This window comes from Sphaeramia orbicularis, chromosome 10 (genome assembly GCF_902148855.1).
Source record: "Sphaeramia orbicularis chromosome 10, fSphaOr1.1, whole genome shotgun sequence".
NCBI classification, from domain to species: Eukaryota; Metazoa; Chordata; class Actinopteri; order Kurtiformes; family Apogonidae; genus Sphaeramia; species Sphaeramia orbicularis.
In genome coordinates this window covers 34,590,841-34,617,343 of record NC_043966.1, presented here as the reverse complement: position 1 = coordinate 34,617,343, position 26,503 = coordinate 34,590,841, and the positions used below count along the sequence as shown (strand labels likewise).

Here is a 26,503-nt window from a genome sequence, read left to right as displayed (position 1 = left end):
TCCTCTTAGTGGAGGATGCTCAGGCCTCCCCTCTCTGCAGGCTCAGCCGGTGTGTCATCGAGCAGTAGAGCTTCCAGCTGCCCTGATCTCACAGCTCCCTCATGCTTCATTGTTTACTGATTACTTTTGCTAAGCGAGAACACAGACAGTATGCCTCATGCCAGTTGCATACCCCCCAAACTGGCGTCTCACTTCCCCTCAACCAGTTTCCATCGGAGCCCCTCTTCTGGCTCCTTACCTCAGCCTTGTAGCCCAGGATGTGCGTCCAGGTGTCCAGGATGAGCGCTGGTGACCTGCTGTGCCCGAGTAAGATGTATAGTCTGTTGATTGTTTTCCATCAATCTGTTCAGGAAGAATGGATCGCTGGCCAGGCGCTGTGAGCTGCGCTCTCAGTTTCACACGCCACAATGGAAGGAAAACCTGCACGGCATGGGGGAGATGGGGGGGGGGGTATGTATTGTGATAGTGGCGGTGGGATTTTGAAACAAAGTTATTGCATTTAAATTAGAGGAAAATATCATTTTAAAATATTCTGATTATTTTAAGTGAAATTTCCTCTTCCTTCCTGCAACACATTTCCCTTTTTTCCCCTTTTTTTACAAAACATGAAAAATGCTCCTCTCATCTAGGCTACTTAGTAAGCATACCATCATTATTCAACCTTTTCATATCTGCTCTTATATATGAGTTATGTGACATTGAGTTTGACTAATTTGAGCTGTAAAGTTAAGAGACAAAAGGGAAGCTTCAAGGGAGTATCTTTGCTGTAATTAAACGTAAAGCAGGGACGTCAACATGCAGACAATTATGGTCAACAGCATTGTTCGATCAAAGAGATGATATATTCTTATATTCTTAATATATTCTTTTTTACTTTGCATTAATCATCAACAAATGAGACCCAAGCACATGTCACTGTTCCACTTCAAAAAGCCGAGCTGGATTTAAAGGCCTTTGTTTGTGTTTATGTAACTGATGAGGGGAGACAAAGTAAGGCGTAGGCAATCGACTGAGACACTTTGTTGTTTTACACTGCCTCACCCCTTTGTGTGTGCTGCTAACGTTGTTTGTTTGTTTACCGAGTGGCTTGACCTCGCTGAGAGGAATGTTCAGTCGCTTCCTTTTCTTCTGCCTCTTCTTCTGTGTTCGTCTCTCCGGCTGCCTCTGATTTTCTCCATCCATGTGTCTGTTTTCTCTCTTCCTCTATCTTTCTGCCCTTCTGTCTATGTGTCTTTTCATTTGGTCCTCCCACTCATAACTCCAGATTTAACTCTGTAGGTTTTTTTGGTTAATCACACTTGGAATCTTCCGGCGTTTGAACGCTCTTCCTCGGCTGCGTGTCTTCCACCATCTCTGCGTGGAGCGCGGGAGAGAGTCACGCTAATTATCCCAGTTATTGGCTTCTCCAACAGAGGATCTGTGATTTACATGAGGTGACATTCAGTTCAAACGCACAGACCTTCACAACCTTTTTCTGGAAAACAATTAACAGCAGTGCTTTCTCCTCTACTCCCTTGTACCCTCTTTTTCTCTTGCTCCACCACTCCCTCACTCTCTTCCTCTGGCTATTGTCTTCACACAAACACAGAAGATTTACTGCAAGAAGAGTGAGGGGTATGCAACGAGGCAAAACTGTTGGCGTATGTTGAGTAGGGAGTGATTACTTCCTCGTTAATTGGCACTTATTCTTTTGGGTATATATACAGACAGAACTTCTGCGTCAAACTCCCATCCAGACAGTATTAACTTCACTTTTGCAAGATTGCAGCTGATAGTAGTGTTTCAAAGCGTCAATAAAAGAGTTGTAATGCAGCACTGAAACTCAATTTATTTGTGTCTTCCATGTTTCTGTCTCTGACCCCAGAAAATTCACGACCTGCACTTTCCCAAACGGACAGACACATAGCCCACACGTGTGTTCAAACACAAAGACAAACTTACAAGCGCTCCGTTAATGAAGCGCGTCTCTCTTCTGTCATGACGCCCGTGTTAGTATGACAAGATGTTTACACACACAATCACGGCCGAGCCTCTGATGTGGGCACGGATGAAAGAGAGATGAGAGGAGAGGAAAAGAGGCAGAGACGTGACGGTGAGCGTTGGGTATGGACTGCTTTTCTCTGTTTGACAGGAGGACAGTTGTAACAGTACCCCACTGAGAGCAGAGAAACTAGGAGACTTAGACAGAGAGAGATGTACCTAGAGGGAAAAAAATGTTCTGAATAGGAAAGACGTTGGAATTGTGTTTTTTTTTTCCTACAGAGGACTTCTCTGAACTCAGCCACATCCTCCAATCCAGAGGAAAACAATTAGATACACCCGCTTCCCCTTGTCCCGCAGTGTAGATTACAAATGAGCAAACCAGGCATTTATCACATTACTACAAACATTTATTAAAGCCGGTTCCCCTCTAAAGCTGCAGAGATAACAGTGGGTAATTGCAGAGACTGGCTCTATTAGTTAAGTATGCCTAATGTCACTGCCTCAGAGCATTAATGGACGCCGTAGTATTATGTTCCTGCGCTCATTACCACCCCACTCCCCTTCAAACAGATACACACTCGTACGCACACACATTCACACACCCTCTCCCCCTCCATTGACCCTGCAGCAGGAGTCTGTGCCACTCTAATGAGAAATGGAAAACACTACTCCGCAAGCTCCAAGACACACACCAGCACACACATGGACACACACACACATGGCGGGAGCCATTACAAGGGGACAGAGGGGTACAACAGTATAATCACACACGCCCAGGGAAACAATTGTGCCGTTATCAGAGTGATCACATTATAAAAGTTTAATAAACACCAAACGGCCTAATGGTGAATTAGCCTGCATCTGCCCTGTGTTGTGCCAGGCTATAATTAGTGATTTAACAGAGACAAACAAATGTTTTTAGCCAGAGCTTTTCACAGTCAACAGATTTGTGCATTTTTAGCCGGACATAAATTATTGGGTTTGCCAAGAATTAAAAGAAAATGAGTGGCTGTGATGATTTGCGAGGTTTTCAGCGTGTGATCTTGACTAGACGGCACCAAAAGTCACCCATTTTTGTCATCACTGAAAGATACACGCAGACAATTACACAAACAGAGAAGGAGAGGAGAGTTTGGCTCAAGCCCCAGTCTGGTTTTCTAAGTGGCACTTGAGATGTGTATGGAGAGAGGCGGATGGGTGCTTGAGATTGTTGAGGAGTAGGAGGAGGAGAGAGAAAAGAGGGAGGGAGGGAAGGAAGAAAAGAAACAGGAAGAGACGGCCGTGAGTGACGTGGAATAAGTTAGTTGAGAGGGGGGAAAAAACGATAGTTCTCAACTCGCGTCCTTCTGTCAGGGGTAAAACGAGCAGCTACGGATGTGTGTCTATTTTGATACTCGTGTGTGTGCACATTTACATGTGTGTGTATGTGGGCATTGACGTTAAATCAATGACAATTTATAATTTACAATCACATGGACCTATCACTTTTTACAGGGCCTCCATCCTTGCTCATCAATATTACATCAGGACCCAGACTCTGAGTGTGAGGGAGCAGGAGGGTGAGGAAACGGCTGAGGAGAGAGAATATGGCTCGGGTCCAGTGTATGTGTGTGTTTGTGTGTGTGTCTGTAGCAGGGGGGGTGTGAGTTGAGGGGGAGGAGGGCATCTGCTGAGGTTGTAGAAAACATCGCTTCCAGCATACACAAATGTGCAAACGCATACCATACCTCACATGTGTGTGTGCCCCTGCATGTGTGTATGTGGGCCCCTGCATGTGTGCATGCATGTCCAACTGCTTGTGTGTAGGTGTCTATGTATGAGTGTGTACGCTTGCCATTTGAGTGACAGCTTAGTATTGATCTGTGGGAGGCCCCAGTGTCATTAGACCCAGTATGGACCAGCAGGCACACGTGGAGGTCAGGGCATGGAGTTGTGCGTTGGTGTGTGTGTGTGGATGAGTGGGGGCCTGAGTGTTCAGTAGTGACAGGCTCAAGCCTCTGAAAGAAAATCAATCGTGTCATAAGAGGAAGGTTTCCTACAGCCTCCTTCTCTCTTTCCCCGCCTTCTCCTCTTCCTCTTTTCTCCCATTTTCTCTTCTTTCCTCTCAGCTGGGAGATCATCATTAAGGCCCTTCTATGTATTCTTTTACAACTTGCTCCATTCCTTTTTTTCCTTCAACATCACTGTTTCTAACACACACACACACACACACACACACACACACACACACACATACACTCCCGGGTCAGGACAGGGGTTGCATGTGTGATGTGTGGATCAATCTGGAGGGTTATCCCAGCAAAAGGGAGCCATTAGTGACAGAACTGATCCTGGATCAGCCCTCATTAACTATAAGGGCATAGGAGATGTTTGTCCAGATAAAAGAAGTGACCCCAAACCGGGACCAATTAACTCAGGGGGCACAGACTTGATGGTTTGCATAGTTTTGTTTAATAGACAACAAAGTTTGACTCTGAAAGAAACCGATTAGGCTGTATTTTATTTTAAGCTGTCCTTCAGTTATTTATTATAGAGGATGAACACACACACACATACACGCTCTCACACACATACACAGGGCAAGCATCCACCTGTTCTCCTCTCTGCTTTTTTGCCTGAGGGGACTAGTATGGTAGATAACAGTTTGAGTGGGCCTGCTGCAAAACACTAATCAGACCTAACACTGCCTAATTAGCACAGAGTCCGCTGATTGGCTTACAGCAATAATTAACACAGGTGAGAATAATTAGCTCCCCATAGACCTGTTTGTGCCTGTGTGTGTGTATGGTTTATGTGTGTGTGTGTGTGTGTGTGTGTGTGTGTGTGTGTGTGTGTGTGTGGAGGATGTTATTATGCAGTCTTGGTCCCTAGTGAGACTCAGGAGGCAGAGAGAAGAATCAAACTCATTACTGAAACCAGGCCAACCTGTGTTAGGTGCTCTGCTTTCCCACACCCAGAGAATTAGCCACAGTGAGATACACCTCCCATCTCTCCCTCTTTCTCTCACACACTCTTTTACCGCCTTTATCCCTCTGTATATCTCCTTTGTCTTTCTTGCTTACTTTCTTTCTTCCTTTCTATCTCTCTTTGTCTGTTTGCCTCAGCCACCCATACACCCCCCCCCCCCCCCCCCCCACACACACACACACACACACACCCCTTCAGCTGATGACTGAAGGTGCGTTTGAGGAATCTCACCGCTAGGTGAACCTGCTAAGATAAGATGAAACACAGACACGGGGCATCTTTCTATCATATTCTGCCTCTCTAGTGGTCTTCATCTCTTTTATCCCCCACCCAGCCTCTTTCAATCTGTTATTTTACCTTCAGAACAGCAAAATGAGTGAAACTGAAGCAAGTATATATGAACCCTCCTCTGTCTTGCTATAAAACTGTATACACCTCAAACTGCTGCGTACTACCTGGCTGTTTATGGAGACTGAATCATGCTCAGACAAAGTCTCATGTTGCCTCTTGAAGAGAGGGAGAGAAAAATGAAATAATGAGAGGAGAAGAGACAAAGACAGGAAAAAGGGGACAGTGTTTTGCTGAGAGACTGGCCGTCGTTCATCAGTCTGAAGCAGCATGGTGTCCTCCATCTCCATCTTCCTAGTTATTTTTTACCAAAGTGTTGTGTCTTTGATCAAGCCAACATCACAGAGAAGAAGACGGGCATGCAGACATTGAGAGGGGGTTAATATTGGAACACAATTGACGGCTTGTCACTTTTAGCTCCGAGGCACCAACATCACTGAATAGTTAGTTAGGTGCCGGAGAGGAAGATAGAGGGGGGCAATACACACACACACACACACACACACACACACACACATACACATACACACACAAGCAGCACACCTACTAGAGCTTTTTTGTGTGCTAAATAAATAACAAGCGACGATGTAAATTGGTGTTTTCCTGGAGTGTGCGGCTGCTTCTGGGATGTATTTTTCATGTCAAGACATTTTAGAGTGGTTAAGCAGTGCAGGATGTACGGGTAATGAATTTAACCCCCCCAAACACACACACACACAAACACTCTCATGCACACAGTTTTACACTGTATACACACATGGTTAGCAGAGTCTAATATTCACCTGACCACAGGTGCACCGCACTGCCGCCAGCGTTAATGCGAGGAACATTCAGGCTCACTCCCACCTCTCTCTCCCTCTCTCTCTCTCTCCCCCGACTATGCTATTGTTCTCCACCCACCAGGGCCCAGGGAGGCGCCAGGGGCAACATCAGCCTATAACCATACACTAGTAGAGACACAGTGGGAGAGGAAAGCTCATTGTTGGCTGACTGATCTCCAGTCTCGCACTGACAAGCCTCCCATGTTCGCTAGATTTGTTTTTTGTTGCGTTTGCTTCTGGTAAACACTTGCCTTTCAAAACAGGCAGCTACTACCTCTGTCACACCGACACACTAAGGCTGTCAACACATCGCCTCGCCGCACTGTACTCCACATCACACTGAAGTGTACGGCGCCGAGAGACGCACACATACAGACGTATGTATGAGTGAAATGGATATACTCAAATGCAGCTTAAATGCATATAAGAGCTGTTAAAGCAGTATTTATGGGAGGAATTTGCATAGCGTTCATAGCACTTTCTTTCACTCACACGTACACACACCCAACACACACACACACACACACACACATTCGCTGCACTTTTCCCCCTCGAATACTCTCAACATTTCTTCCTGTCTAAAGAAACAAAATGAAAGAAGGTTGATTGTGGCAAAACAAGGAAGGTTGTTTTTTTCATATTTCCTGTTTCAATAATTAATATGCATGAGTTTTATGGCCGCTTAAGATGCGATCAATTATTCATTAACAGCATGTTAATTGCATCCACATTCGTGAATATTTAACCAAACACTAAATCAGTGGGGTCGAATGAGCAGCAATATGGACATTTTATAAGCTTTGCCAAAATTAGGTTAGGCTTTAATGAAAACCGCAGAGAACAGATTGAAAAGGGACAAATGTGAGGAAATAATGAAGGGAATGAAAAATACGCTGAAGTAAATTAAGTAGTTTGATGCAGAAGTTCATGAAAGGAAGCATATGTTTAGGAAAAGGCAAATGATATGAATAAATGCAAGTTGTTGACTCATAGACAGGGATTCTTAGCCTTTTCATCAGCTTTGTCTCTTTATTCTCATCTGTTCCTTTTTTTAAAAATGGAGAGGATGTAATCTCTTCATCTCTGCCCACTGTAGCCAGCCTTTTTCGCTCTCAAAGACTCCAGACTCCTTTGTCCTGGATCTTTGTGTGCTTGTGTGTGTGTCCGTGTGCTCTTGTTTGTGAGCGAGTGTGTCACAGTGGTGTCTGGACGGTGACATTTCTCTGCTTGGATAACCATCGCGCCCTCTGTCCCTCTGTCCCTCCAGCCATGACGCAGGGTAATGTCACCTGTCAGTCTCCAACTCCTACTTACAACTGCTGCCCCCCCTCCCGACTTCCTCTCAACCACAAGGAACACCACCTCCACCACTACTAGTCCACCCGCCTACCCACCCTGACCCCCAGCGGCTCCTCCTCTGGACCTTACCTGGGAGACAAAGCCCTCACTAGCGCCTTCATCCTCCCTATCTCTTTTTGTCGTCTCCTCCAGTACCTCATATGACTTCATATCCTCCTGCTCTTTCACTGCCTTATATCCAAATGGCAGCCCCACCTCTTCTTACCCTTACATTTGCCCCCAGGACTCAGAAATATGGAATGGGAAGACATTACACAGTGAACAGGAAAGTCAGGGGTTGGAAGTTGACTTTTTGCCTGGACCCTGCGTTCAGCGCCTGTTTTCAATTACTCTGCCGGCACAGGCGGGGTGGAGGTTTATGCGTTATATGGGAATGTAATTGACTATAACTGCCCTCTTAACATTAACCAGGTGTACTAGCTGAGTGTGTGAGATTAGGCCCCAGGTCTTGGCTGCTATAGTGTGTGTGGACTGTCTATGCGCTTGTGTGCTGTTGTTGATGTATTTATACCCTGCCTCTGTGAGGTGCTGCCCATTAGCACCACATTTAAATCTGCCATTTTTCCTGTGTGCGTTTTGGTGTGTGCGGTAGATGTGTTTCTATTTGTGCCTTTGTGTAAGTTTCATCATGCATCTGCCTGTGTGTGTAAATAAGAATGGGAGAGAAAGTAAAAAAGGCAGGATACAGATCCAGCCTGCTTCAAGGGGGGCCTGACTTTACAAGGACAAAGTCAAAATGGGCCTATTCACAAGGCTGACACACTGTGATTTGTATGTATAGTGCTGTGCAGCCTGCAGGGCACAAGCCTAGGGGCTATCACAGACACCCAGACCAGTGCACAAGGGGGGGAGTTGGAGGAGGAGGAGGAGGGAGGATGTCTATGTGTGTGTATGTGTGTGTGTGTGTGTGTGTGTGTGTGTGTGTGTGTGTGTGTGTGTGGGTAAAAGCAGATAGTTGTGTGTGGTGGAGAGGCAAGCATCAACAGGCTGTCAATCAAGCTCTGGCCACAGCCTGTCACTCCTCGATAGAGCTCGTCCGGGTGAGAATGGGAGTCCCTGGGACCCTGAGAGCAGAAAAGAGGAGGTGTAAGAGGAAAATGGAGGAAAATGGGAGGAGGTGACTGTCTGTCTGTCTCAGTGACTCGAGCTTGATTTGATATTTGATACAGAGCATGTGGCATTTGAATGCAAATCTATTTTGATTGTCCCACCATCTGATAGGGTTAAGAGGAATCTATGGGGGATATGCATTTGTGTGTGCATGCTTGCATGTGTATCAGTGAGCTGCTTAGACACACACATACAAAATAAGATCCACATTTATTACCAACCAATTCACTTGCATTAGGGTTTATTTCTCCAGGCGCAATATAAAGATATTAAACAATAAAAAAAAACACCTTCAAAAATGCTTTGTCTTGTCTCCTTGTGCTTAAAACTGAACGAGCATCCTTTGTGCAAAAACTTGGCAGTGTATAGATCATGTACATTATAGTGTGTATGTTTGAAACCACGTGCTTAAGCAGGATAATTATCTCCCTTTATGCAGAAGATTGTCTCTAAAAGCAAGCATGCCAAGTAGGTAGACAAACAGACAGATAGATGGATGGATAAAGCTAGTATTACTGCAGTATGGAAATGCGAGGCTCAGTTCCCTCCCAATTAGAGCAGTGACTTCTGAAATGCCATAATACCCATTAATTAGCAGGCTGCTATTTTCTCAGTGATTTGGCTAATTAGTCTGCGAGGCTCTACACTATCTGGACCATTATTATTGGGCTGAAGCCATGCAAACATTCTCACGTACACATACACATGCTCTTGTCGGAGTTGCCAACACCAGCGTACTTAACGTTCATATACATATTATACTGCAACAATTTCCCACAGCTGAGTGACCCTTATTAAGTGACACTATTATATGCTTCAACAGCGCCATAGCACAGCATGAACGAGAGTTAATTGTGGGGAGATGCTGATGAACTCTTCTTCAACTATACTCTCCTCTTAACATGGTTTTATATCCTTTTATATACTGATGAAAAAAACAACAAAAAAAAAAACAGTGAGCTCACTGCTCTGTCCTGCTTTGAGAAAGAATAGGGAAGCATTTCAAGCCTCTGTAATGACTTGGCATGTGTGTGAGTGGCGCTCTCTGCTCGACAGTCCATCAGTGTCTCCCATCGGACAGACAGGCCACTGACACAGCACCATGAGGCCGGGAAACCTTTTCAATCACTCCCTCACTTTTCCCTCTCTGTCAGGTGGCAGAAAGCAGTGATTGATCTGTTGTTTCTCCATGGTGGTAAAGGAGTGGAAAGGACTAGTGTTGGGTATTTAAAAAAAAAAGGTCTGGCATGTGTGAAAACCACGTTCATAAGTTTATTAATCATCTTCATCAATAATGCAGCCTGAGCCCTGCTGTTGGTCGTCATGCAGCTTGTGTATGTGTGTGTATACGTGTGTGTTTGCATGCAAGTGTGCAAGTGTGTGTTCACACTTCTCGCAGCCCGATGAACTTCATAAGTGTCCCATCACCACTTTAATCAAATTACTTATGAACCAAAATTGACAGTTTTCATTAATTATAAAGGATTATTCTAATTGCGATTCAAATTTATTCATTTAGAACAGACGGCATTCAGTAATGTTTCAGGAAATTTGCATATTAAATGGAGAGGGTAGGCTATTAGCTATGCTAATGTATGCATGATTCCTTATTTTGTGATTGGTGGGCCATATGTAGCAGGCTGGGGGTGTGCAGGTGAGGAATCTAGAAGGAGCTGTAATATGTTTGATAAACACAGAGGGACACAAGGCCAAAACACACACATGCATATGTACACACACACATTTTCACACATTCATGCAGGTACTGTAGTAAGCCATACGTCTCTGTTCAGTATCAATTTCTCTCTGTCTTTCCCCTGTCAGACACTGTCTCACATTTTCTCACTCTCTCCCACTCTGTGTTTCCATATTCCTCCCTCAAGACCCATTGGAGGGAACAACTTTTCACCCTAGAACAAACACAGCACACTAATTAAGTTTCTGATTTCTGATCCTGCTGCATTTAGAAACATAACCTTGAGCCTGTGTACAGTTACAGTCATAGTTATGATTTAATACAGTACTTAAATGGAACAAAAAGAAAGAACTTTTGCAAGCGGCACATTCATCCCCACAATGTATGGGGCTGGTCCTGGGTTGACACAATGCTCTTTATCAAGCTATATATAGTCGATGCATTATGCATTAAGTTTAACATGTGCTTAAATCAACACAATTCAGTATGAATATATCAGACTTCAACTAAGGTAGAGAGGAGAACAGTTAGGGTAAACGACTGTGCAGGGAGGCCGACATGCAGGCAAAAACCGTGCGGTCACACACACACGGTCACACACACCCTTCGGCTGTGCGGCGGCGTCTACCCAGGCTGATGACAGGGCCATTATTCACTGGTCAGTCCCATGAGGGCAGGGTTTGGACTGGACAGGGTAGCAGAGCGTCCCAGCATGGCAGGACAGCGCTGAGGTGAGAGGGACCAGGACCCTTCATTACTCCTGTGGTCTGGGGGCCTGGAGCCTTTCTCTCTCTCTCTCTCTCTCTCTCTTTGTCTCTGTCTCCATCAGATTAATGGGCCAGCCCCGACAGAGGAAGTGTTTCAATCAGCACTGCCTGCCAACCTTGTCCATCACCAAGACAGCCTCTTATTCATCATGGCTTTGATACACACACCCACATTCACACGCCCATACACAGATGTTTATTTGGCTGCATTTTTTTTTCTCAGTGCTTGGGTGTAAAGCCAGGCCACAGGTAGTGATATTATCAGGCTAGAAGTTGTTGAACCCACCACTCCATTTTCCATCACATTTCCTACTGCCAAGCAGGAGAGATCTCATTGCCTGTCTTTCAATGCTCCCTGCACGATTTCTCAGTTGAATTTTGAATGATCCTTTTCGGATGAAATGGATGAAACACAATTGGTTAAGTGTCTCTGGGACTTCTGTCCCCAAGCTGAGACTGGAGCTCCAGCTACGGGGGAAGTAAGGAACTATCTCTCCCTAGTGGGGCCTCTCCCTGAGCGGCGAAGGCACCGCAGAGATCCCCCCTGACCCACCGTCGCTCTCCTCCTGGGTCCATTTGTTCTGAGAAATATTTAACGACGGGGCAATTTCAGCTGACATGACATGCACACACACTGAGCAGCTACAGAAGGAGAGGAGGATGGGACGACGCATGGAGCGAGCTGGAAATGAATTTTTCAGCGCACTGAGATGTTCTTTTTGAATAAATCATGACACTTAAGATAGACATGAGGGCAATATAGAGGTGCATGGCGCTACTTTGAGGAGTAAGACTTTAAAGGAATGAGTCTGTCTGTCTGTCTGTCTGTCTGTCTGTCTGTCTATCTATCTATCTATCTATCTATCTATCTATCTATCTATCTATCTATCTATCTATCTATCTATCTATCTATCTATCTATCTATCTATCTATCTATCTATCTATCTATCTATCTATCTATCTATCTATCTATCTATCTATCTAAACTGGAACTGGATGTTTCTGTCCCAGTTAACTGGGCCACAGCAGCCTGTTACAGCTTGATGTCCGAGGCCCAGGGCCAGGCCCAGAGACAGACCTGGTTCTGGATTATTAATGTTCCCCCCTGTGGAGCCAGGCCCCCTCCCCCACCCAGTGGCCCCCTACACCCCTGGGGTCAGCCTGCATGGCTCCTGGTGCAAGGCCCCCCTCATAAATCTCCCTAAATTAGTGTGCGAGAGAGAGAGAGAGAGTGTATGTGTGTGTGTTTGTGTGTGTTTGTGTGTGTGTGTGTGTGTGCGTGTGTGTGTGTGTGTGTGTGTGCATACGTGCGTGCGTCCACCCTTAAATATATACTTCGAGCAGGGAGACAGGTCACCACAAAAACAAGCCAGTCAGACTCTTGGCTGAAGTGTCAGTGATGCATGGCGGAAAGAGTGAAAGAAAGAGTTGCAGAGAAGAGAAAGAAAACGAGAAATGAAACACAAGGGGAGGAAAAGAAAATACACAAAACAGGGGTTGGGGAAGATATTTGACTCTCTGAAAGCGCCAGACTTCACTTCAGGTTTAGTAAACTATTTATTACTCTGTTTTTTGCAGCTGTAACGTTATATTTGCTTACAAATATTTACACTTAATTTGAACTTGCCTCTGACTTCGTTAGGATCGATTTCCTGAACAAATCTTAATACTTAATTGCCAAAGTGCAGGCTCTTCCCATCCTCTACCTGCCTAGATTAGTTCAACATGTCCCACGGTGGTAACAGGCATGGGGAAGTGCTGTTGTGTCACTTAGTTAACCCCCAAGACAAATGGCTCCCCTCCGGAGCACAGTGAATTACACACCTCATGAAGCATATTAGGAGGCAGACACAGTGCTTTTCTTCCAGAGATGATCTCTGTGGCAGGAATGGATGGAGAGGGAGCGAGGAGGGCTGAGTTATGGCATCACCCACAGCCATTTTTACAGCACATCGGCATAAGAACAAAACAGAGAGCATTGAGTGAGGGGCACAGGATAAAGAAATGAGGCACAAAGATATACAGCACAATGTAACAAGAGGCTGATAAGATGAATAAACTGAAGCACTGAGAAAGATAAAACCACAAAGTTATCTGTATAAAATTTGACAAGGAAAACAACTCTTTACCTCATTTGTGGCTAATGTAAGAAAATTATTAGAAAATATAACAGAATTGTCCCTCCGAGGCTTCCTTGCTGTTAGCTAATCGCTTAGACAATCTTTATCACTGCAGTAATAATATTTAGATGCTACAGGGATTACTTAAAAGTTGTTATAATTGCTTTCCTTGTTTTGTTTTTTATGGGCAGAGGGTGATTTTGTGTTTAATTGCTCCAAAGTGACAAATAATGCCTGTTATGATATGATGAAAGTGTGCGATCATTAAATTACTATGGCGACTGCTGCATGTGTTTATTCGCTCATTTTTTTTTTTTTTTTTCTGTTACAAATTTATGCCATGAGGCTTCAAGAGGCCAAGCAGTTATTTACACAAATTCACTTCCACAGCCATTCCTGGATTTGGGGGTAATTACGTGAGAGTAAAATGGTTTTATTTCATTTAATCCGGTCGGTGCAGCAATTTGCACTAGTAATATTTGTAGCTGTGAAGTCTACACAGTAAAAACAGCTTGAAACCAGCAAGAGTCTCAAATACAAATAAGGCAGAGGAGGCAATAATCAAAGGAAGAATCTGCACTCGGGAAAATAATATCATGCTGGATAACGACCGGCTGATGTTTTAAGATCTTTAATTTTTCCAGGAAGAAATGTTTTATTTTGTGACAACAATTAGGCATATGTGAAATAGCGCTATGTGGTGTGCATAAGGAATAAAACAAGTTAGAAACAATAAATGTGGCTTCTAATTGATCGGTAATAAACATGACAGTAATTAGGCCAACAAAGCAAACGAGAGTATTATATGCCATTCAGCTATCTGTCCATATTTACTGGTCAGCTGTCAATCAGATTATCCATAAATCCTTATTGTAATCTCTTTGCTCTCGCATATCAACACGCACTGCTCTTTATCCCCCCCCCTCCTCTTCCTCCTCTTCTTCCATCCACACACCCACTCTGTTGATCCATGTAAATGTGTGCAGCGGTGATTCCAGTCCCTCGGCTCCTGGGGAGATGAGATAGAGCACAGAGGAATCAACATGCTGCAGTTTTGTAATGTTTCCGTGCGACTGAGTACAGACACCTTAAGTCTTGTAAATAATGAATCAGATGATCCACGCAAGCAGGAGATCGAGGGGACACGCTGACATATGGCACAGCGAATGAGGCATCGCGAATTCCTCTTACTCTGCTCTTATTTCCTTTTTTTTTTCTTCTTCTATTCTCCACTGTATATCTCAGCTGGAATCCCACCACTACCATCTCACTTTTCCTCCACCTTATCCTTCCCTTTCTCACTCCAAACTCTAATATTTAACCTACTGATTTGGTCACCTCTGACTCGGGTGACCCTAACTTTCCTTCACCCACTTATCCATCATCCAACTATCGTGAATACCTCAGAGGAGGAGAAGGACAGTTGGGGAGAGAGCGGAGTCAATGAATTAAACAGAAGGTGCAGTGAGGAAGGTGGGCTATGTTCGACAAGTGAATGTAGTCCACAGCTGTCTGCGGGGCTGCTCTCTGACCTCGAGGAGATAAGAAAGTTAGGACCCTCAGCCTGTGGGATCCAACATCCACTGTAAAAAAAAAAAAAAAACTCCATCTCTCTGCTTCATGAATTATTGAGATATTGGCCTACAGCTTCTAAAATATACAGGAGGGTGGTCTGTCTCTCCTTTCGGATCTCACATACTCTCTGCCTCGTCCTTCTGTCTGTCTTTCCATCATTTTCTCCTGTCTCTGCTTCCTTTCTATCCCCTCTTCTCATTCAGATTTAGCCTCTTGCGCCAGCTAGATCGTAAATCAGAGCACAAACAAAGCGGAATAAAAAAGGCAGCACAGAGAGACAGTTTGTTATTCAGATCATAAGAGGCTTTTTCTTCTTTACTTGAAGAAGAGCGTCTACCACTAACCAGCTGTCATGCATTTAAAAGTTGTCAGGGATAAATTCACGAGTTCTTGTGTTACATCAGATGCTTGTAATGTGCACAGCAGTCGACCAACCCTTGAAATGAGACAGAACTCTGGTCTGTCCATTTATCTTTTTGCTCTCTTGTTTTTTTTTTTTTCTTTTTCTTTTCTTTTTTTTTACAGGATGAAGCAATTGTCCAAGGCACGCTGCTTACTGTGTTTCTCTTGACATGACTCTATGTGTGTGTATGTGTGATGCGTTTGCTCGTGCATGATTATATCTAAGGCATTTGGCTCCAAACGCGCTGCCCAGTGCAGAATCCTAGCCATAACAAATGAACAGAGGGGAGAAAATAAGACATATGAAAGAAAAGCTGAGCAAAGGAGTGATTCTCTCTCTGGCTGGTGGAGATCTGTATTGTAAGCAGTTTCAGCTGTCAGCACTTCTTTGAGCTACCTCAAAGGGAGGAGGAGGATGAGGAGGAGGGGGGGCGGGAAATGTTGTAGTTTTATTTTCCCCCTTTTGAGGGTTCCTGTTTATTTGTACACGGTACTGTTTATTTTTGCGGTTCATTTGATATAGTTTTTTTTTTTTTTTTTTTTTATAAGAAAGACAGACAATGCAGGAGAGCGAATTGGAGACTGTAGAGATGTAGTTTCAGTTTAAGAAGAAGTTGTCATGCTTTAAGCCTTGGGGTGGGGCTAGGGAATAAATTGTCAGCCGTCCCCTTTCTGCTTTTCAGGCCTCCGGTGCTCCCCTCCCCCCAACACCCCCCACCTTAACTTCTCCGACCCTCCCTCCTCCCTCCCTCCCTCCCTCATTAAGTATTGATGTGGGTAGCCATACTTGCCATCTCAGCCTATTAATAATGCATGGCAGGTGCTGTTGATGTGGTCTCTCACACTGAGATTGAGAGAGGCAGGAATGGCAACACTGTGCTGCATAGTAGCTACAGCACAACCTCTGTTACACGGATCTGCAGCTGGGGGGGGGGGCATGCGTCTGCCCCTGTGAGTTTATGGCAACAGTGACAGCAGCTCAGAGATGGATATACAAGGTAGCATCTTACTCAATATCCTGGAGCTGTTTTTACATAGAAAACTGCCTTTGTCATAAACAACTGATGGATGAGGCCAGGGTGGTGTATGAATTGTCTGCCACTGCTCTTTTATTTGTTTTATTTGTATTTGGTGTTTTATTGAAGTAGCTCATAGTGTATTTTCACTGACAGACAGCTGCCCTTTCCCTAGCTCATCACTTTCTCTCTCTGTCACATTTCCTCTTGCCTACACAGGTTCTTCCTCAAGTTCTTCCTGAAGTGTAACCAAAACTGCCTGAAGAATGCAGGGAACCCTCGAGACATGAGGCGTTTTCAGGTGAGATGCGACGGCCTGCATGTGTGTTTTGTAGACTTCGGTGATGGTGTATAATGGGAGTTTAAAACCATCTCTCTCTCAGGTCAGTAATTTCCATCTGTTTTTCTCCGTCTCAGGTGGTTGTGTCCACTACGGTGAGTGTGGAGGGTCATGTCCTGGCTGTGTCAGACAACATGTTCGTGCACAACAACTCCAAACACGGGCGCAGAGCTCGGAGACTGGATCCTTCAGAAGGCACACCTTCCTACCTGGAACATGGTAATAAAGCAAGAACAAAACGCCTGGCTCTGCCTCTTCAAGCTCTCTTTGTCTTCCTCACTTTTTTTTTTTTTTTACTTCCAACTCCCCTCCCTTCCCCTCCCTCACTCTCTCCTCACCCCCTTCCCTCCTGTCTGGCTCCATGCTCAACCCCACTTCTGTCTCGGCTCTATCCCTCTAAAACCTGCTCTCTTGCTTTCTTATCTCCCTCCTGCTTCCTCTCAGATTCTCACTTTCCTCTCTTGTAGGGTTTCTAACTTGTGCTAAGAGAGGAGAGAGTGGTAGCTAGTGAGTCTCTTGTCTCTCCCTTGTGGCTTGCTCCCCTCAGGTCTCTGCCTCTGGGCCTTCTACTCTGCCTCGCATAAGCACTATGTGTCTTATGAGGTCTGTTCTGCTTAAAGCCAACACTGGCTTTATTTCCTCGGAGACCTGCTTTTATCCTCCAGCCCTCCATCACTCCCCATCCCTCAGGTTTTCAAACACACCCATACACACATAAAAAGCCCATGAGCACACATGCACACCCCCGCATGCACAGTCAGACCCAAACCTTTAATACTTTATAATGACATGTGCACATGATTTAGGAGCCCGCACTGATTCCCAAGTCCCTAATCCAGTTATTTTCTCATTTCGATTTCCCAGACATTGAATAAGAGAAACATATTTTTTTTTCTTTGAGGAAAGTCAACCTCAGGGATGATAATGACAAAAAACTAAGAAGGGATTTACATGGCCTACAGTAGATTGCATTAAGATTGAATGTTATGGTTAAGTCTTCCTAATGACTATTCTCTGGAGGTGAAGTGGACCACTTGTCCTTTGACTGGTCTCACAGGCGATGAGAAAAGTTCACAAAAGACGAGACATATCGGAGACGTCAGACAGACTTGGATCTTGCACAGAAAGAAGAGTACACAGTAAACTAACAGATGCTCCCTGTGTCAGAGAGATTTGTTTGGGAATTTCCTTCTCTCTGATTTTCTCTTCTCCTGAAGAGGGGGGTTGGAAAGAGGCACAACAGGAGTGAATGAACACAACAGAGAGGGGAGTAGGCATGAGTAGAAGGAGAGATGTAGGCGTGATGAGAGGATGGGGTAAAGTGCATGAGAGAAGATGAAATGAAAACAGGCGAAAAAGACAGTGGTTTCATTTCATTTTTCGTTTTCTTTTTGTTCTCTCTCTGTCTCCTCTTGTCTTCTGGTGCATGGGCTGTGTGTGTGTGTTGAGTTTGTGTGCAGGATACACAACTTTGGGGGCCCATTTCAGGCGGTAATAGATGAGCAGTGCATAGAGTTGAACAGATGGCACCGAGGAACACCCCAAAGTATAATCCTATCACATGGATTCACGTTCCACCATCTGGTTAATCCACACACACACACACAAACACACACATCCGCACGTAGAGCTCACATAATATCAGCGGCTGTGAAAAAGAGGCATCTTAGGCCATGATTACGGCCACAGATTGCTGCTTGGTGAACGCTGATCTCTGCAGGCGTATCGGGGGGCTAAATATCATTCCAGCTTGTTGGGGAGGATCAACAGAACAGGGAGTCAGGCAAAGAGCAAAGGCTAGGCTGCAGGGAAAAAAGTCAGCCTACTCTAAAGTGGATTATGCCGCTTTACAGAATTACAGCATGTCTGACAAGCTGCATATCTGTTAAGGAGAGGAGATTTAGCTTGTATAAACACATGTATTTTCCCAATGCTGTTCTTTTCTTCAATCACATCCAGTAATCTCCAAGTCCATAATAACAACAGATAAGGTCAAATAGTGCACCGAATACCCGTTATTGAAAATGTGGTGTATTGTTGTTATTCTATCTTGTCAGATAAGATATAAAGAATATGCTTCAAGGGAAAAACACTGAATGCGTACAAAGCACATTACAAATATACCAGGCAGGGCTCAAAACGAGCTTCCACTGTCATGTGATCATTGGCCAGGCGCTGAGGGTTAGTTGTACATATATGATACACGCAGCTGAGCAAAGGTAAGTGTTTGGCTAATGAAGGCGGCGTATTCAGAGGGCAGAGCTACTGTTGGCTCTGCTGTGCTCCCCGGTCGCGTGGCCTTTGATCAGACACTCAGCACACCTGACATTTACACGACCGCACGCTTTGCCACGTGTCATAAAACAAGCGCACCGACACTGCCCTCACACACAGGGCAGGGGTGATGTTTAATAACGGAGTTCGTATAATCACTCTGATTAGTATTCCTAGCTCGCCCTGACCCCTGGGAGGGAGGAACAGGGTGATGTGTGTGTGCCTGATAGGAGTGTGTGAAAGAGAGAGGGGGAGATGAAAAAAAGAACATGTTACCAACCTTTATGGGCTGTCATAAGGATACTAAGCATATAATCTATTTTGACTGTGACTCTTTCAGCAACCCCCAGCATTAAAGCCATCAGCCCTAGTGAAGGATGGACCACAGGGGGCGCTACAGTCATCATCATTGGAGACAACTTCTTTGACGGCTTACAGGTCATCTTTGGAACCATGTTGGTTTGGAGTGAGGTTAGTCACTATTAAGTCACCTGCAAGAACATATATGTGCAAATTTGTTAGATTTAATAAAGGCCTTTATGTCTTGTATCAGTGTAAACCAGCATATGAGCGACCCCACTGTACTGAGGGGAAAAGTATACAATATTTCACCAGGGAATTGCAACTTGTTGGGAAAAAATGAACTAATCTCTCAAGACATTTTTCTAAAACAATTGGAGAATTTTTAACACGATAGTTGGAAGCCACTGCTGAAACTGAGGTGCTTCAAAAAGTGAGGAGAAAATGTATTGATAACCACTTTCTGGGATAAACAAATAATTTCAGGTTAGGTCCCAGCTTCCCTTTTCTCTCATGCGACAACATTGCAAATTACCTTGTTCGCTGCAAACATGAACAGTGAAGATCCCACCTTGATCGCTTGAAAGTCATCTTTATCATTGTTGTCTTGAATTCCACAAAATAATATCCTAATCAAAGATGTAAGCCTAACGTGAAAGTACTTTACAGTCTGAAAGTCTACCTGCTTTCTTATATTGTTCTGTGGCAGCTCTTATTTTAGTCATTCTCCTGGCACCCTTCCTGTCTTTTATTATGTTCCTAATGAAATGTGCACGGCGTACAGTATGAATCTCTTTATAAGGAGCATCTGCCACATGACTAAAATGTAAATGTAGTGTATGCGTGAAATTGAAGGTCAGCTTGCAGCACAGCTAAACAGCTTTCTCTTTAGTAAAGGAATAATTCTATAAAAAGCTCCTATATTATCTCGCTGAGAGGTGAGTGAGGCCAGACAATGGTAGAATGAAAGCCTAGCTAAGTGAGCAATGAAAGGGACAGTTACAACAGCACACACACACACACACACACACACCTATACACACATGCACATACGCACATACACAAGGTGCTGGCAGCAGCATTGATAGCTTTTGAGCGCTGCTAGCTTTGAGTGCTAGTTCAGCATAGCGAGCAGAAAACGAGCACTCACTGAGGTCTCATCTGTGTTTTGTCTTGTTACCGTTTCCTTCAAAGACCCTTCAGCGTACACACACATACATGCAGAGTGGGCTCATCAACCACACTAAGTGAGCCTGTTTAAGACACAGTGGTGCTTTAATGTGGCTAACAGCAGCTAGACAGCCTCCACTGACAGACACAGAGACAGGGGCAGCAGCGACAAGCATATTATACGTTTACTTATACTGTGTAGTAGATATATGCAGAGGAGAAGTGTGTTTTATTCATAAACAGATAACTGCTTTTGAACCCCTCTTACAGAGTCCATGTCAGCACTGATAACCATCCTAAGCCTCACAGTGACATTGCCTTGGGCTACGAGGCCACCTGAGGGCTTTAGCGCTAACACATCATTTTCAGGCTGATTATACAAAGAAAAAGAGTCAAAAGCTGCAAAGGAGAATAGTCCCCTGAGCGCATGTTTAGAGATGAAGTTTCATTGCATTAATCTTTCTGCCCTCTCTGCCTCTCCATAGTTGATCACTCCCCATGCCATACGAGTGCAAACTCCACCCAGACACATCCCCGGGGTGGTGGAGGTCACGCTGTCCTACAAATCCAAACAGTTCTGCAAAGGCACACCTGGACGCTTCATCTACACAGGTAACACAAATTAACTAATGACATCGACTAACTGTATGGGGGAGGTTACTTTTACAGATTACAAGATCGACGCTTAAAATTGGATGGAAGTATCACCACACTAATGCAACTTATTACATTTGAATACTATTCTAACAAATGTTTTAGACTTGGCAATGTATCAGAAAAGTCCTAATGACTTTACTCTGTATCCAGACATATGCCAAAATAAGGCATTTTAGAAATGCACATAAGGAATAAGGAGATACACAGCAACAGAATGTATGCATATAAGCTTAAAAAAATAAAAAGAAAATATATATGCATATTTTTTCAGCAAGTGTGATGCATTATATTTACAGTACATTTACTTTGTAATTTAATTGCATACACTGCTACATATAACTGCTATGAAACTGAAGGTGCTGCATCTCCTAGCCTATGTTTCAGACTCCTGGTTTAAGTTAATGAAGTATATGGTGTGTAGCTTCATGCAGTTTTCAGCATCTCATAGATTTCTCACTTGGGCTGTATATATATTTATTTCATTTACTTTTTTTTTTACAGAAGACAAATGAATAATTTAGACCATGCTATGAGCTAATAAAAAAAAAACTCTTTACATTATTTTATTAAGTCTTTACTTTTGCAATATCTGCTAAAAGTAACTTGGCAAACAGTTTATTTGCTGTCATCTTCTCTGCTCCGGTGCTGGAGGAAATGTGCATGCTAAACAATTTTAGATTCAATAACATGACTCAATAATTCAGTGCAAAAGCCTCCTGATCAGAGGAAGAAAAGTGTTTGCCCTTTTTTATGAAGCAGGTGAAGGTCAGGGGGGAGGATTAACCTTTTGATTAGTGGGATTATTGAGATTTAACCCTGTCGAAGGTGTGAATCATACAGAAAGAGGGCAATGCAGGGAATGGGATTTTTGATGGTGAATACAGAGGCATGAATAGCTTGGGTGTTACATCAGAGGATAGCGGCGCAGAGTTATAGGCATGCGGTGAAAAGAGCGGCAGAGAGAGTGAATGTGAAGCCGTGATTAACCAATGCAAGGCCACAGGTCCCCGGGGAGACTGTGAATCACATAAATCTGTCTGTAATCTCGACCACTGATAGACTTAGGCTGTAAGCCTCGGCTAGAATTGCCAACATTTACCAAAATCACAATTGAAAGAACATGTGCATCACATTGCCGGCATGTATTTTCTGCATCTTGTATGTGCCCTAATTACTATGTGTGGACTGAATCCATGTCCATGCATCATAATTACAAATACATGTTTGTGAACTTAACGAAAAGGCTTGTTTTGTTTGTTTGTATGTATATGGGAGTACACTTAAAGCACGCACATACACAATGACAAGTATCTGCATTACTAAGACAGAGGGCAGATGGGTAGGCAGCCTTGGTCATGCCAGAGCTACCCAACAGCCTGCACTCTGCCAAACTCATAGTGCTCTGTGTATATAAATGTGTGCATGTGTGTGCACAGCCTTTTAATGTGCCAGATATGTGGGAACCGTATGCATAAATGCCCTATCTCTTCCCAGCCCTCCACTCTTTCACCTTGTCACATTCACTTATTCAAAACTTGCTTCATTGAATGAATTCATTCCTCTCTCCCTCTCTGCCTCTTGGCTTCTATGGAGACACATAGAAGAATCTCAACAGGTGAGAGGTAGCAAGAGGTCAACCACTGGGAGCTGAACACACACACACACTGATGCTGCTTGCCAAGAGCTGGCACCTTCATGGTGACACAGTCAACCGTGTCGAGGCATAGATCCCAGCTCTTCTTTTCGCACACCTCTCTTCAGCCATTTCTCAGTACCTTCAGTGGGTATTTGTACCTCTCCCACACCTCCTTTATCATCCTTTTTTTATCATCTCACTAATTCTGAGCACAGACAAACTGCCGTGACTTGTTCACATTTTAAATCAGCAGCATAAAATAACTCAAAAGAAGGGATGGACAGGGCATTTGGAGGGAAAAATTAACTAATGAGAGTAGAGAGAGTGAAAGGTGGATGAGAAAGGAAAGAGAGGAGAAGGATAGAAGTGAGGAATGGAGGATTACCATGGGCCATGTTGCCCTCCTGGGTCTGTTTGGCACCAGTTTGAGCCCAGTTGCCAGTGGGTACTAATCATGGAGGATTGGCAGCACTGCATGGCAGCTGGCAGCTAGAGCATATACACACACATCAACACAGCTCCACACTCACAAACATGCATATACTCATATATTACATGTGCACGCAAAGTCACACACACATGCGCACACCGAATTACATTGGGGACAGCTGGCATTGCTAATCAACTTCTGCTGAGGAGAGGAAAGCGAGCAGCTCACAGACCTAATTAAGTCAACACATACCCAATACTGCTGCTGCTACATTGCAAACATACCCAGTACATACAGAGCATGCACACAAACAGTTCACCTATAGTTTTACCCCACCGTGCTTCTCTGCACGATCATTGATACTCCACATCTGAGCGTTTCTGAATGGAAAGAATTTAGTCCAGGACGGAGGAGACAAGCAGGGGACTTTTGGTGCAGAGGAGATTCAGAGAGAAGCTATTACAGTAATGTGTCCTCTGCTGTCTCTGAGGACTCTTCTGCCATTAGACTTCAGAAAGCTCCAATTAGACTCATCAAAGGCAATTAAGCTCTCCACTGATAAGAATAAAAGAATGTTTTTTCATTCCCTGCTCTTCTTCTGTCTTTTTATCCCCTTATCCCCCTTCTGTTCCTCTCTCTGCCCTCTGCCTTACCCACCTCTGGGGCTGAGAGTTCTCTCTTGTCCTAATCTGTCTTTCCCTCTCTTCCTCTCCCTCTCTCATTATCAGGTCATTGCACACCCCCTCCCCTTTACAAATGCATTTTCATGTTTGGTTGTGTATCACCTTCTACTGGATTGCTGTCTTTACCACATTCATCAGAGATTCTCTCCCTTTCTTTTCTCCATGCAATATAGAGTGATAATACTCTCTGCCACTAGGGCACATGCATGTGTGTGCGTTCTTGTGTGATTGTGTTTGAGTGTGTGACACAGGGATTCTGGCCATAGATTGGGGGAGTTGATGAATCACCCTTGTCGTTCAAAAGCCAATCCCCCCTCCTCAGTATGCAGCCTTGTCTGCTTAGTGCTTCCACTACAGCTTCTGCTGATATTAAAAGGCTCTGCTGGCTCACATTAAGGCCGGCGCCATGCGCACTGACATGCATCCGCACACATGCACGCAAAAACATTAGGGATAGTTTTTCAGTACTGAGTGCAGATTAGGTGTGTAGGAAACATCACTCAGTTGCAGTGAGAAGCAGTAACGGCAAGGGAAAAGACAAAAGTCAAGAACAGAATTTAAACCAGCTGAGAGGCTGCTGACATCTCTCACGATCTCACTCTGCCTGGCTCTGTGCTCCAAATGAGTTTTGGGAGTGTAGGAAGAACTGTCAGATGTCTGTCATTTTACACACTAGAAATAGTGGAATGAACACAGAACACAGGTACTGTAAGCCGATGAAGATGTCTGTAAAGGTTTCCATTTATTTTTGCTTTAATTAAACTGATGAAATCTGCCTGTCAAACGTATTTAGAGAGACCTCTTATCTCTTGATATTCTTTAAGCACTTCAAACTTCAGCCTATATTTGACGCTGATTTTGTGATATTGTGATTTTGGTGCAATGTTCCAGAATAATACAATGTTATTTACTTTTTTCCAGATAGAAAATCAGCATAGATTTACAGACATATATACATATATATATATATATATATATATATATATATATATATATATATATATATATATATATGGCACATGATACACCTGCACTCACACACACATTCAGGCATCACACACACACACACACACACAAATGTAGTCATCTGGCAATAAAAGTGGGGTGCAACCACGAGATGGTCAATTACTTGTCTTGCTCCTATTTGTGAATGCTGTCTTTTATTGAGCTTGGGTGGAGGCCTGCTGTTGATTAAAACGGCTGGTCTCCAGCTGGAGACAGGGCCAGCTGAGATAGCTGCACACATTCACATTTACTGCACACAGTCTTAACTGCGAGGAAATTCACACCTCTATTTGAGATTGAGATTAATTTTCTGCACCATGTGGCTTGTCTTCCCTCTTTAGCATGCTCCGTTCTTATTACAGGAGCATCTGCTCCATGATGATGATGTAAATGAATTTCGAACGAAGATTATTTTATACCCTGCTGAAATGAGCAGCAGTCACGGGGGGAATGATTTCTTATGTTTTCTTATATCTTAATTCGAGCATGCACTTTTCATCCAGATTTTTCGGAATTTGCATTTTCCCACTGAGGATCCATGCTGTCAGGTATTGTTAACTGTTGACAGCCACTTTTTGCAACAGATAATTAGAGCTTAGGTTGTAGTAGCATCCACACCTCCATTGATTTGTAGAATCTCTTAGTGTCCCCCCTGCTTTCTCCTCCATCCTCTTTTCTTCCTCCTCCTCCTAGCCTCAACCTTTCCCTTCCTTTAGGAGCAAAAAGCTCTACTCATCTGTTTTCTGTGTATGAATTTCCAGCCATGCATTAGTCTCCCTGACATGTTCAAGCGATGCTTTATTTAGCTTGTCGGATTCTGCAAATAAACGCAATCTCGGGGTTTATGGAAAAATGGATAAAAATTAGATTGTAAGGTATTGATCTGGATTGTGAGTAGACGGTGGGGGTGTTGTATGTGTGTGTGTGTGTGTGTGTGTGTGTGTGTGTGTGTGTGTGTAGTGGTGGTGGTGATGGGGGGGGCAGCTCTCATCTGTGTGAAGAGGGGGGAGAAATGAAGCCGTAATTCAGGGCTATTGAACCCCCTGCCACTGGCGGCATCGATCGCCAAGCAGCGCTTATGAGATCACACCTGAGCACTGGAGACTGCAGGGGGGGAGGGGGGGTGGGTGTTTGGGGGGAGGGGGGGTTGAAGAGGTAGGGGGGAGGCAAGAAAAGAGTGAGAAAGGGAGGGAAACACAAGGTTGTGATATGATCAGCTCTTTACCCACTGTCTGAGGGCCTGTTAAGGTGTTAACATCAAGCCTCAGAGCCAATTACCTAACCCTGCAAGTACACTACCTGCTCACCTTCTCACACACACACTGTTGTGACACCAGAGGAGAAAGAGACAGCAATACCGGACACTGTAGTTTTCCCTCCTTCATCTCTCCTTCTCTCTGCTATGTTACCAGGAGTAACAGCGATCCCACCGTTCTGACCTCTCAATTATCCCTCATCCCCCCACCTCCTACTCTCTGCACCCCAAACATCCACCCGCCTCCTTACTCCTCCCCTAAAGCTCATACCTCCAACACCCCCCCAAGCCTCTTCACCCCACCCTACCCTCCTCTCCTCCTTCTCCTACCCCGTCACCCCTTCATACACACTCCCCCTGCGGCTCTGTGGGTTATTATAGTGAAATATGAAGCGGTGTGGATTCTAGGCTTCATGAAATTTCCATGAGCATTGATCTGATCTGATGTGGGTGATTGCTAGGTGAATCCCTTCAGTCCAGGGCTGTTGCTCATCTATTCATTTATTTATGGCAGTTATGTTTTACTGGCTTTGATTTGCTCTTCTGGAGAGCGACAGCTAAGGATTATAAATATACCTGTATGGGAGAG

General features: G+C 44.2%; 1 protein-coding gene across 4 annotated transcripts in view; it reads left to right on the top strand.

Annotated features, from left to right (window-relative positions):
* Positions 1–26,503, top strand: part of ebf1a (EBF transcription factor 1a) — a 53,074-nt gene that overhangs the window by 11,984 nt on the left and 14,587 nt on the right. For all 4 annotated transcript variants that reach the window (XM_030144901.1, XM_030144899.1, XM_030144900.1 and 1 more), the window contains exons 7-10: positions 16,384–16,465; positions 16,582–16,723; positions 19,119–19,249; positions 20,734–20,860. In XM_030144901.1, coding sequence (XP_030000761.1) covers positions 16,384–16,465; positions 16,582–16,723; positions 19,119–19,249; positions 20,734–20,860 — 482 coding nt within the window. The remainder of the gene's footprint in view (positions 1–16,383; positions 16,466–16,581; positions 16,724–19,118; positions 19,250–20,733; positions 20,861–26,503) is intronic.